The sequence below is a fragment of the Leopardus geoffroyi genome, chromosome B3 (assembly GCF_018350155.1).
Source record: "Leopardus geoffroyi isolate Oge1 chromosome B3, O.geoffroyi_Oge1_pat1.0, whole genome shotgun sequence".
Taxonomy (NCBI): domain Eukaryota; kingdom Metazoa; phylum Chordata; class Mammalia; order Carnivora; family Felidae; genus Leopardus; species Leopardus geoffroyi.
The window spans coordinates 138236908-138250030 of NC_059337.1; the positions used below are offsets into that span (position 1 = coordinate 138236908).

General features: G+C 56.3%; 1 protein-coding gene across 6 annotated transcripts in view; it reads right to left on the reverse strand.

Moving 5' to 3' along the window:
* The window catches only part of SYNE3 (spectrin repeat containing nuclear envelope family member 3), a 100757-nt gene continuing 87634 nt past the window's right edge, over positions 1-13123 (reverse strand). For 5 of the 6 annotated variants that reach the window (XM_045451983.1, XM_045451981.1, XM_045451979.1 and 2 more), the window contains one exon: positions 669-10858. In XM_045451983.1, the coding sequence (XP_045307939.1) occupies positions 10658-10858 (201 nt within the window). In that variant the 3' untranslated portion in view covers positions 669-10657. Of the gene's footprint in view, positions 549-668; positions 10859-13123 lie in introns of those variants that run through there. The other variant, XM_045451980.1, reaches the window with a different exon arrangement.

A 13123-nucleotide genomic window follows, 5' to 3' on the forward strand; every position in this document is an offset into this window, starting at 1 on the left:
CTTTCTATTTTAAAACCTCATGGAAAGTGTTCGAAACTGAAGTACATACGCTTTGGGAGCGGAAGATTCTGGACACACATTTCTCCTGGCAAGCCAGGGCCATTGCCAGGAGACTTGACTGACAGGCAGTGGGTCTGGGGTTCGCTGCTGGTTTCTTCGACCTCTCCTCGAACGTGGGATGGTATCCCCCCTTCTCTTGTACCTCTGCTCTCTCTGGGTACAGCTTCCAAAACCCGGTGGCTTTGGAAAGCAGATTCTCAGACCTAAGAACGGTTTGTTAAACAAACCATCAAAGTGGGGCTTTGATCCAAGGGCCTTCTGTTATCTGCCTGGTGCCTGCCTCTGTTTGGGGCCGTCTGTCTCCTCAGAGCGCATTTGGAATTTTCAAACTCCGCTCGGTCTATCCTCCAGATTGCAGCCCACGAGGTCTGGGGAGATGCCGGCAATGACTTTGAAGATGCATCCCAGGTGATCCTGACGTTTCCGAGGAGCCGAGAACCGCTATCGCCCTGAGTTCAACCTCTGCATAAACCAGGCGTTGCTGCTGCCTGGAGGCCAGAATTTAAAAATCAGTCAGCCTTAGCCCCATAACCCTCTTTCTCCTCATAACCTCTTCAGACAAAACCCCTTGACTCCAGAAAAAAAAGATTTTCCGAACCACACGATGCTTCATAGACCAAAATAGAGATTTTTTTATTTCCAGACATAAAGCGATACATTTTTAAATGCAAAAAAAGCAACAACAAAAACATCCAGCCGTCTTTGAGAACACGGCTACTTCCAACTCCAGCCACAGAAAGGGGCTGTAAACTTCAAGGTGACTTTGAAACCATAGCACTGAGAAGCTAGAAGAACCCACGCATCCCTCCCTCCCTCCCTCCCTCCCTCCCTCCCGAGCGGGGAAGGCTCTGGGCTGGTCGTGGACTTGATATGAACCGAGATAAAACACACATGTTCCAGGACACTCATTTGGCTCTGTTACTGCTTGCCTTCCCAGAAAGCTTAATTTATTGCAAACGCATGTTTGACAATCACCAACTAGTATGACGGGAGTGGATATGGTCCCTGTAAATACTGTTTACATAACAGAACATTTTAAACACTGAAGTTTGCTTTCGACGCCAAAACCCACTTATGTGGCATCTACACACACACACACACACACACACACACACACACCCACCCCTATTCCACCAGACCGTCGCCTGCGTCAACCAGACCAGACCAGCAGTGTAAACAGCCAGTCTTTGGACTTGGCTGAGGGTAGAGAGAGGGCAGGAATGTGGCCAACGCCTCCAGGTGGGGTTCCGCAGAGGCCTGGACCCCTCTGGTTCCTGAGCCCTCCCTTGGGAGAGAGGACAAGGCAAACTAACAAACACATCAGGCTCACATGCTTTGGCACAAGAGGATTGGCCTCTTGGACTTGAAATGGGCTTGCAAAGTTTTCATTCCTCCAAAGCTGATCCTGGAAACTTGCCTTTTTCCTGCCTCTGGCACCTTAGGTACCCAACAAATTCTACGAACATCAGTGGCTTCTAAAACACAAAGACACAGACAGACATACAGAGCAAAGAGAGATGTGAAGGAATCTAGGACCCGTGGAGCTAAGTCCTTCTTCACCAGCTGGTTGTATGCTGTCTCGAGAAAAAAAGAGAGAGCATCATTTCCAGACCAGCGTATGGAAATTTCCAGATGGCAGAGAATCCCGGGGGTCGACTGACATTCCCTTTTGTGTGGAGAATGACAGGGGGACAAACAGCTACTTCCGTGAGAAGCATAAAATGCTGTTCTCAGGGGAAATGTCCTGGGTCCAGCATGGTCATCCTGAGAATGCCAGACCCTGTTGGTGTGTCTATTTTCCAGAAGCCCAGGGCTGAGAGCCAGGCTGCCCCCTCTGCTTCTGGGCCTTGTGTGCACACACTCCACTCACACACACACACACACACACACACACATACAACTTCCTCTGTCCATTTCTTCCTTGCCAATGAAACTTCTAGAACATGCATGGCCTCTGCCCCTAGAGAGAAAATGCCTCTTTTTTTCTCCAGGAGAAGAAATCAGAGCAGCTTTACAGGCAATGACACCCGCCCACTCTGTCCCCCACCCGCCCTGTGAGAGGTGGCCTCTCGCCGTTCTTTGTCCCCAACCTCTGGCACCCATGCTGCTGTTCCCAGTTCCCGATGCCGGTGGGAGGTTCAGGATTCCATGGAGGGGGCGGGCATGGGGGAAAGCCCTGCAGCCCTGCTCTGGAGCGTCACCCTCAACGAGTCAACCGGCCGCCACGGCAGCGGCAGCCCGGGGCCACCGAGAGAAGAAAGGTAGCTGAGGCTGAAGTTCCATGGAGAGGCCTGGACCCCCTCACTCCTGAGTTCAAGTCCCAAAGGGGCCACTCTCTGGTTGCTTGTAGGCAAACTGCTAACCACCACCCCCCCCCCACCCCCACCCCCCGTCGGGCTCCGCTTTCAACAGGATCATAACCCTGACACAGGCATTTAGAAGGAGTCAGGCCTGGGGCATCTGCGTGGCTCAGTCTGTTGAGCGTCCGACTTTGGCTCAGGTCATGTTCTCACAGTTGACGAGTTCGAGTCCCACGTGGGGCTCTGTGCCGACAGCTTGGAGCCTGGAGCTGCTTCAGATTCTGTGTCTCCCTCTGTCTCTGCCCCTCCCCCTGCTCATGCTCTGTCTCTGTCTCAAAAATAAATAAACATTAGAAAAAGAAATTTTTTTTTTTAAATAAAAAAGAAGCCAGGGACATCTTGTAGGCTCTGAATTGAGGTTTCTTCCCTCCCCTTGCATCAGAACAGGAAGAGGGGCTGGAGGCCTACAGCCTGATTGCTGACCTTGGAAGTAAGCATCCTGGAAAGGAAGCCCAGATCCTTTGGGGAAACAGATCCCTCTGTAGGATCACTGTCCCGTCTGGACAAGGTGGTTGGGTACCAACCAGTGAGCGCTGGTATGTTACCATGACAACCAACGGAGGTGGGGGGGGATGCTGAATTGGCTGACTGTTCTCTAAAGCTCTGGGTGCTCTGTTGGAAGATCTGTTTTTAGACGGCGAGGTTTGATTTTTTAATTCCCTTTTAAAAACAAATTCCCCCTCCTTCTCGCTTTGGAGACAGACAGAAGGCATTCATCTTGCAATTGAGACCGAGGGAGCAAGGACGGCTGGTGTGAGTCCTTTGAATCTTCCCTCTGCTGGAGGCACCCGTTTGCTCTGTCAGCCCCATGATGGGAGCCACCTGTGGCTGCATCCCTGCACTTTTCTGATCTTCCAGAAAGTGGGGGGCCGCCCAGGAAAAGCCCAGAGGGCCCCTCTTTCCAGGATTTGCACCCAGGAGTAAACTCACGTTCCGGAAGAAATTAAAGCAAATATGAATTTTCTAGGCTAATTCCAAACACAAAGGTGTTAAAAAGCTTGGCCCCGGGGCCGGGACAGGGGAGGGGCTGTCTCTGCTCGCTGTGGCCAGGCAGGGGCACCTGACTTACTTGCCTGTCCCAGGTCTTACAAAACGGTGGGCCTGGCAGCGCCCTCGGTGTGGAAGGAACGCCTTGGGGAGGGGAAGGGCTTCATGGACCCAGGGAGCCCTGCCACCTGGTGGCGCAGGGGGCGGGCGGTGGCGGGCGCGTGGCGGCGCGTCATGCTCTCTACTGACCGATGTCCTCCAAGCTCTGCTGATGGAGCTGGAGACCAAGACAGAGAGGGTCCACATATCAGAGGCACAGGCACCTAAGGGCCACCTGAATCCACTCCATCCTCTTTCTTGCTAAGAGACGCCCGTTTTGTCGGGGACCGGGGCGGGGGGGGGCATATCCCCGGATTCCTCGCGGATGGTGAGGCACCACGTGACACAGCCTGGCCAATGAGGGGGCAGCAGCAGTCTGTGGGCGGGGCTTCTGGGAAAGGGGAGGAAAACGAGGGCCACGAGGGCCGGTTCGGGAGCCCGTTCGCCCTCTTCCTGCCTGGAACGCAGACGCGACGTCGGAGATAGCACAAGCATCTAGGGCCATGAGGTAACCTCGAGGGAAGGGAGAGAGCTGCAGAAACCTTGGCAGCTGCCAAGGCTGCCTGGCTGTAGATTTCTCAGGCTCAGGGAAGAGCAAAGTCCCTGGTTGTTTACATCAAAGCAGGAGGGATTCTGCTACGTGGGGCTGAATCTCGAGATTTCCCTTCACACAGGAGCCCTTCACCACCTTCTGAGAGTATCGAACATCTCAGGCAGCACGGGGGATTCCAGGGCCAACTTCCCCTTTTGTGGTTGCAAGGACGGTGGCAGGGAAGTCGCCCAAGGTCACCCGGCTGTTAACAGCAGAACTCCCTCTGCAACCTGTCCAGCCCTGAGCACTCTGTCACCTGATGCGGGGAGCCCTCTCCCCACCTGTAGAACTAACTCACCCCCTGCATCACTGGGTAAACAGGAGCTGTCGGGACCTCAGCCTCCTCATCTGTAAAATGGGCACAGGTTGGAATAAGAGAGTCTATAAAAGCCCTCCAACCTCTGACAGCCTAAACAAAAAAAAACACACACACAGGCAATTTCACATTTTCTCCTCCATTTTGCTTCCCCTAAAAGTTCTATGCGGTAATTCCTCCCCTGCTCTCTGGGGTTACCTTGTATCCCCCATGTACGAAACTAAGGAGAGAGATTTTTGATCGGAAACGTCCTAATTTTATTTTGCTTTTAATATTTTCTTATGTTTATTCATTTTTGAGAGACGGAGAGAGAGAGGAGAGAATCCCAAGGGGGCTCTGAGCTGTCAGCACAGAGCCCCATGCGGGGCTCGATCTCCCGAATCGTGAGATCATGACCTGAGCGGAGACCAAGAGTCGGACGCTTAACGGGCTGAGCCACCCAGGCGCCCTGAGAACGTCCTAATTTTAAAATTTAAAAAAGCGGGGGGGGGGGTGGAGGCCAGAGTTGAGAGTTTGCTGAGGGAGGCTGGTATCAGGGACAAGGAGGTCAAACACGTATTTTTCACGTGACAAATAGGATTGATTGGCAGCAGCGGCCTGGGTGGTTTCCAGAAGGACTGTGAGGTCTGTGCAGGAGAGACAGGGGGAGGGGAACGGCTCGGTGATCAACTCTCAATGTCTGCCATGGATGCAGTAAGAGAAGCCCACGTATGTAGTGCTGGGCCTGTGCTGAGCTCACAGCTCACGGCCTCGCCACCTCTCCCGTGGTGCTGACCGGGCCTGGCGACCATCAGACTGGGTGACAGGAGCGGAGTCGGGGGAGGCCCGCTGGAGTGGCTGAGGTCCCACGAGAGAAAGAATTAGGGCACCGTCCTGGCTGGGCCAGGGATACGAGAGGCTCACTGGAGGTCACCGTGCCACTGCCAGCGAGAGCCGCTCCAGTAACAGGTTTCAAAGGAAGCTGTGGGCACCTCAGGACGCGCAGGACCCCTCCCCCGCCCCCTCTGCCCCAGGCGCAGCCTCCCTCCGGGGGCCGCTCAGTTCCCCTGCTCCAGGGACTAACAGTGGGTGGGAGGTGGGGGAGGGCATGATTATCCTAATTCTTGGCCAAACTGATGCCTGGAATGTACGCTACCAAGCCGGAAAACCTCCAGCGGGGAAGAGTGGGCTTCTCAGTTTGGTATCTCCAACCACAGACTTTTACCGTGACCCATGACTGCAGACGAGTAACTGTGCCAGTAACAGAAGTAACAATAAACACGCAGTGTTTGAGGGCTTGCACGTCCCTGGCCTTAGCCCTGGGCCTCGCCGGAAACTTCTAGAAGCCCTCTCCAAGATAAAGTACCGCCCACGGGACCACGCCTCCGTCCTGAGCCCAGGCCATCCGTTTCTCCTCCCTGCTCCTTCTGTCGTGCCTACGTCCTCTCCTCATCCTGCCACCCTGATCCTGACCCGCCCTTCCGCTCAGGTTGGCTCACAGCGGCACGGTGACCTCCAAGGGACGGCAAGGCACACGAGGACCACGTCCTCGGCTATCCCACTGCGTGCCCTACCAGGTTCGGTGACGGTGGGTCTGCCCCCCTGCTCCGGGAGGGCAGATGGGCAAGGCCAAGAGCAAGGACTTCACTTGGTTTGGCATCTTCCCCTCCCTCCCCTGGGCTGTGAGCTCCTGGAGGGCGGGCCTGGGGCTTTATTCACCTGAATTCTCCAGCACGACGAGGGACGAGGGACTTGAGAACACCTGTTGCATTGAGTTAAAGAGTGAGGAAGCACAGGGCATTTCTGCCCAGTTGGCCAGACAGAAAGCGACAGACACGGGCTCCTGAACGGCCATCGGGAGTGCCGTGCTAGCGGCCCTCCGTCCGTCTCTCCAAGGCCACAGCTGGCAGGCTCCCGGCCCCTCCTCGGCCCTGTCGCAAGAAACTGCACCCAACCCCCACCCTGTCCTCAGCCTGCTTCTCTTTCCTCCCTCCCTGAGAGTCCAGCCCAAGGCACTTCTCAAGCTGCGCCCCTCCCTTCTCCCAGCCTTTTCTGGCAGGGCTCTCCTGTCCTTCCAGAAAGAACACTGCATTTGGGGAAAACAGCAGAGAGTTGGCCATTTTTGTCTTCTAAAGACTCAGAAAACATGCCTACAGGAAGATACAGCTGTTCTCTCCCCTCCCTCGTTCCTAGAGGCCACGGGACGCCCAACAAGAGGAAGGATATACTCTGAGAATAAAGAGCCGGCACTTAGATGAAATAAAATCCTACAAAGCGCAAACCTCCAGGCATCTGCCCTTATTAGTACCGTTATTTTCATTCTGTCTTTGGGGAGTGAAAACTTGGCCACGGGTCCTTGTCCTCAGATAAAAGTCGAGACCTATAAAGGTACAGCTTGACGCCCCTCCCTCCCTCCTTCCCTCGCTCCCTCTGTAATTGTGGCGGAAGGCACAGAGCGTGAAATTTACCATCTTTGCCACTTTTAAGTGTAAAGTTTGGTGACGTCAGGTCTTCTGTCCCCTCCTGCCTTTGCCCCTCACTTGTCTTCTGCTCCTTCACCTGTTCCGTCCGCCCTCTCTCACCAGGGCAGCTTCACGGGCACATCCCCAAAGTTTCCGCAGGGCCGCTCAGCCTCCCCGGCTCAGGCCCCGGCTCAGGCTCCGGGAGAAGATTCGATCCCCTCCTAACCGCACCCTCGGGCAGCCTGAGCCAGTCCCCCCCACTCTCCCCTCCACCCCCAGCAGGGACAGACATCCTGGTCCCTGCTGCGGCCTGAAGCAAAGAAATCAGAGGTTGTGAGAGACAACTGAGTCCCATCCAGCAGGATTCATCTCCAATGTATCTGGGAGGGGGGTTGGGAGGGTCACCAAACACGCTCGCCTCTGGGGTTTTCCATGCAATGGGACAACCACAGCCGAGGCCCCCACCCTGTGCTGGGCACTGGGTTCACACTCGCGGCCGCCATGCCTGGACCTCGCAGGTGGACAGAGAAGGGCTCAGCCCCCAGACGGGCAGGAAGCCCCGCTTCCCTCTGCAGCGGGCAGTAACCGCTGTGAATGTGTGCGGAGGGGACCCTTGTGACTGTGCCCCTGGGGCGACTGTTCCCAGAACCCAGGGCGAGAGCAGCAGGGAGGCCCATGTGGGAGCTGGCCCGTCCTGCCAAGCAGGGGGCACTTGAGATCCATCTGCAAAGGCCGCACCCTGGCAGAGCCAGCCTGAACCGCCCCTACCCCCCTCCTCTCCCGCCAGTGTGGGCTTGGCCCAGGGCAGACCTGAGTTCGAATCCCACCTCTGCGCGGGCAAGCGTCTCTGTCTTTAGGTCTCAGCCTGCCCATCTGGAGAATGGAGGTAAAGTTCATGCCTCACCCTGAGAGCTGTCGTGGGGGTTAAATCAAGTATGGCTTCTCTGGTGCCCACGCAGGGGCCGGGCACCCGCAAGCACCACATGGAAGGCACTCTTGGTTTCAATGCCATTGTCCCTTCAGCTCCTCCCTGAGTCTCTGGGCCTCCTCTGTCATCGGCACCTGCACATCCCACCCCTCGTCTGGCTTCTTTAGAAACACCCTCGGGGCCTGTATGGGCCGGTCTGCAAGGAGGTCAGGCTAAGAGGAAGGGCAGGGGTGGGAGGCAGCCGAGGAGGGCGACCAGCGCCGCGATCATACCGTGTTCTCCTCTCTCCCCTCCTACTCCCCCCTCCCCCTCCTCCACCCTCCTCTTCCTCCTTCTTCTCCTCTGCCCTCCCCCTCCTCCCCCTCTCTCTTCCTCCTCCTCTTCCTTTTCTCCTCCCTTCTCCCCTCCTCCCCTCTCCCTCTGCTCTCCCCTCCCATACCCCCCTCCTTCCTTCTCTCCCTCTCTTCCTCTGTCTCTTTCACATACACACACACACACACACACACACACACACACACACGAGCTGGTGGGCCAGGCCGTGATCTTCCCACGTGTCTCCACGACTCACCCTGGGGCCAGAGGAAAAACAAACACACGCGGGTCCCACTGGGCACCCTTCTCACACGGCACTTTCAAGCTCTTTGTAGTTGTGCAGGAAGCTAGAAAGTCCTACAAATCCTAACCGTCTGCATCCACTGTAAGCAGGAGAGATTACACGTGAAAAGCACCAGTCCGTGGGCTATTTCACAACTGTATTTACATGAAAGTAATGAAAATACCCATTCTCTTTTTTAAAAAAGTGATGCAAACAGGCAGGCTCTAGGGCCTCGTTATCAAAATTTAAAAAATACGTACAGACGTTCCCACCCCCCCGGCCTGCGTATTGCAGTTTTTCTGCCGGGGGACGCGGGCTACACGCAGCACGGCTACCGACGCGACAGGTCACCCTACGGTGAGCCGGGGCTTCGGGGCGCCTGCCTCTCGCTGTGTGGTCTTGGGCAAGTTCCTCCCCTCTCGGGACCTCGGCCTCCTCGCCCGCGAAGTGAGAGAGTCGGAGATGCTCGAAGGCCCGGCCACAGTCTGACCTTCCAGCGCCGGACCCGCGCGGCCCGGGGAGCGCCTGGGCTCGGCCACGTGACCCAATGCCTGGGTCCTCCAGCCCTGATTTTCCAGGACAGTGGTCGCCTGCGGGGACCCGTCTAGTGGCTCCGCCTCCTAGTATCTGGAGAAAAGTGTGCTTTCTGAGTGCGAACTTCTCCGCAGCTGCGTTTTTCCTGCCCCGGGAATGTCCAGCTTGGCCCAGTCCTGGGGTGGGGGGCCTGGGCTCTGCAGAGGGAGGGGCCGTGTTTGCCGGAGCGCTGGGGGGCGGGGCTTGGTGCCGTCAGTCAGGACCCTCTTGGGTCCTCCGTTTCCCTCTTTGCAGGGCCTTTCTGAGGCTGGACACTTCATGATTCCAAAGGCCTGCAGGATCCCCTCTCGGTCTACTACTTGTAGGTGAGCGGACAAAATCAGTTTGTAAAGAGGGGCCACTAGGCGTTTTCCAAAAGGAAACTTAGTGTTTTTGTTGATTTAGGGAAACTGCGATCCAGTTATAATGCGCTCAGGAGGAAAGGACACGTTTCTGGCCTCAGGGCCCCGCATCCGGTCTGGGGGGGGGGGGGGGCCTCTCCTGGGGGTGCCCACAGGCAGCCTCCTTCGGGTCCCCTCGTGAGGACACATGTGGGACACTCTCAGCCCAGAAGACCCACCTCCCTCCGAAGTCCGTTCTCCAGGGAAGAAGAGGCAGAGACCCCTAGACAGGCTGACTCCAACGCCCATCTCTCATCTCTGTCTTGGACCCTCGATCCCTGGTCCCTGGAGGGCCACGTGCTCCCCCTCCTCTGACCCTTCAGATCCAGTCGTAGACAGTGGAAAACAGCCCAAGAGGGACGGAAGGACACATTTCCCCCGGCACAGCATGCTCCCCATTCTGAATGAAGACCTTGGCAAGGAAGTTTCCCTCCCCTTCTCCTTTCCCAGAACACAGTGAGCATGCTCTAACCAGACCTGCAGATCAGGGTCACGGCCACGGCCTTCTGCATTGCTCTGGGCCATCAGAGGCCAAGAGGAGGTGGGGCAGGGCGGGGGGGGGGGGGGGGGAGAGCGCCCCCCCCCCCCGCCCCGCCCCTGCACAGGGTGCCCAAAATTCTGTGCGCTGGTATAGTCCTGGGTCCTGCTTGTCATCTTTCTTTTCCTTCAGGGATAGCACGCTATCACTCGTCCCTTTTCGCTGCCGTCACTGGCCCTGCCTTCAAGCATCACCCTTTGCTTCTGACCCACAGCATCTAACCTGCTGTCGTTTTGTTCTCACTGTGTCTAGAGCGAGAGCGACTGAGCTGAGTGAGGGCTGGTGTTGCTCCTCTGTGTTGACAGCTCAGGGGCCTCTCCACTAGCATCTGGGGTTGGGACGTGGCTTCCCGCTAAGCGGTTGCCAGAAAAGTGACACGTTCCTGTTCTCGCTCCCCAGGGCGGGGTGGGGGGGGGGCCGCAGACCCAGGCAAAAATCCCACAGGACCCGCAAGCTGCTAGGAACCTTCCCACCCACAAATAGACGCCGTACGTGAAACTATACGGACTGAGCGTATCTACACACAGAGGATATAAACATTCTATGCATCACTCCCTAGTCGCACATAGGGCACCTTTAGGATAAATAGGCTAAGACGACACCATATAAAAAGTGGTTTTGTTTGGGGGGCATCAATGCAGTATTTACACCGAGGCAGCTGTGCCGGTCGCAGCCTGCCTCTGTTTCCAGTTTCCTGGGCCCCCTCGGAAGGAGCCCTGGGGCGGATGGAGGGCTGGAGGAGAGAGTCACCTGCGTGGCCCGGCGGCTTAGGTGGGCGGGGGGCCATCGTAGCGCAGCATGAACTTGAAGGAGCGGGCGAAGTTGTTGGCCAGCGTGCAGCTGCGGTTCTCTTCCCCGACCGGAAGCAGGAACAGCAGCAGCAGGAACAGCAGGAACAGCAGCTGCAGGGGGAGAGCCACACAGCACACCTTCCGGAAGAGGGGCCCGAGTCCTCGCCACCGCGGAGCCTGTGGAACCAAAGCAGGACGTGTGAGTGCGCTTGGGGGGGGCGGGGGGGTGGCTCTGAGCGGGAGGGGAGGGCAAGCCGGCCGTACCGGTCTCAGTCTTCCCGACTGTCAAGTGGGGCTAAGGTCGGTTTCGCCAGAAACCAAGGTGTCTGGTTTGCTCAAACCATTCAAGGCAGGAAGGGTAGGGAAAAACACACAGAGCTCCAGGCTTTGCCTGTTCTTACATAAATCCTTGCCTGGCGTGTGAGAGCCCCGGCTGTAAATCTTGAGAAGGTCACTCAAGTCCTCCAAAGATCAAACTTCTCATCTCTAAACAGGGGGGGGAACGGTACCTACCTGACAGGGTCTTTCTGAGGATTGCGGGAGATACGGCAGGCGCCCAAGGCTGCTGCCACGATTAGTACGATCACTCACACGATCCCTACCTAAGTCAGGGTCATCACCACCGTGCTCTTCACCATCGCTCCCTCCTCCTCCCCTTTCTCCTCCACCCTCTTCACCATCCACACCACCAGTATCACCCGAGGGCCAGACTCCCAGGTCCAAATGCCTAGAGTCCACGAAAGTGGCCAAAGGCCACTTCCGAAATTCCAGAGGGACCGGTGAGGTTGTGGCTTCATGGGATGTCCTCACCGCCAAGGAGTGCAGGAGAGGAGAAAGTCGGGAAAGGAGAGCCCCCCCCACCACAACCCCGGCCAAAACACAGCGTGGTGCAGGGCAGGGGCCTGACTGGGAGGAGCCAGGCTGACTCGGTCCCAGTGCAGACTCTGTCACACAGCATCTGTGTGCCCTGGGGAGGGTCGATAACCTCTCTGAGCCTGTCTCCTTCTCTGATAACTGGGGATAGAAGACCTGCCCCCATCTGTGGCGAGGACTCTGCTGGGCGCACGGATTTCAGCAGGGACTCAGGAGCGGGGGGCAGTAAGTCACCTGAACAGCTGAGTGAGCGTGAGTTCCCACGGCCACTGGGCCGGGCCACACCTGGCTGGTGCATGCTCCTGCCCACCTGCTCGGTTCATGCGGGGCTGCCTCAGCCTGTGTGGACTCTAACTTGACTCCTTGACATTTCACGCTGACGCCGCCTGATTCCAAATCTCTGACGCGTCCGGGAGAAAGAAAGAGCGACCACAAGAAGCTACAGGTTCACACTAGCCTGGCTTGGCACCAAATTGAAAAGCTGTAATCAATGGTCTCACAAACGGGGAATCTGTTTACAGGGTCCTTGTGTTTGCGCCTACATTCTCAGAGCTAACCCTTGGCTTCCTGAAGCCAGGAGCGGTGTCTTGGCCACGATCCTCTGGGGAAAACATCTCTGAAGGCCCAAAGCGTGTTTGCATTTACAAGTGTTGACGAGGGGGTGGTCTGTTTCAAAAGACTCCTGCTGCCTGCCCAGGGGCTGTTCATTTAGAGCTCACATCTTCACTTGGAGGGACCTGAATTCTAAAATGCTCTTTGAAATAAAAGACATGTTTTAATACGACCCTCAAATGCTTAGAAAACACACACACACACACACACACACACACACACACACACAGAGGCATGAACTACCTTTCAAGAAGCCCACGAAGAAGTCGACAATCTCAGCTCTTCCCAGATCTGGGAGCTGCTCTGTGCCTCGGTTTGCCCACAGAAAGGACTACGTGTGTTCCACCCAGTTAAAACTATCCAAAGAGAGAAGGGGCTTCCTCGGGAAGCGATAAACTCCTAATCCCTAAGGGTATGGAGGCAGAGGGTAGACAGCACATGCAGTGGGGCGGAAATAGGACACGTAATATTGGGTAACTAAATGCTTGGGGGTCCTTCGGGATCTCACACGAATCTGAGGCTCTAGAGTTTTGAGGAGTTCAGGCAAGATGAGTTTATCACGGTAAATGGGACCTGATTTTCTAGCATCTTCTACCATTGATGGAAAGAAAGGTGAGGAAAAGAAAAGGTTTGGAGTCCTGGTTCTACCTTGCTTCGATGGCATCCTAGCTGTGTGACCTAGGATAGGGCATTCAGCCTCTCTCAGCCTCGGTTCCTTCATCTGTTGGGGAAAAGAGGGAATGAAACTTGCCTACCGAGGTCATGAGGATAAATGAGGCAATGCACGCTACGCTCAATAAATGCTCACTCCCTTCCTCCTCTAGCCGATGGATACAGGGGCAGACAGGCACGTCATTGAGCCCCACAAGCTCCCCCCTCCACCAGATGCCAGGGATCAGACACTAGCAATCTCCCCAGGCCCTTCGGAAAGAAAAGCACTGCCCTCCTTCAATGGCA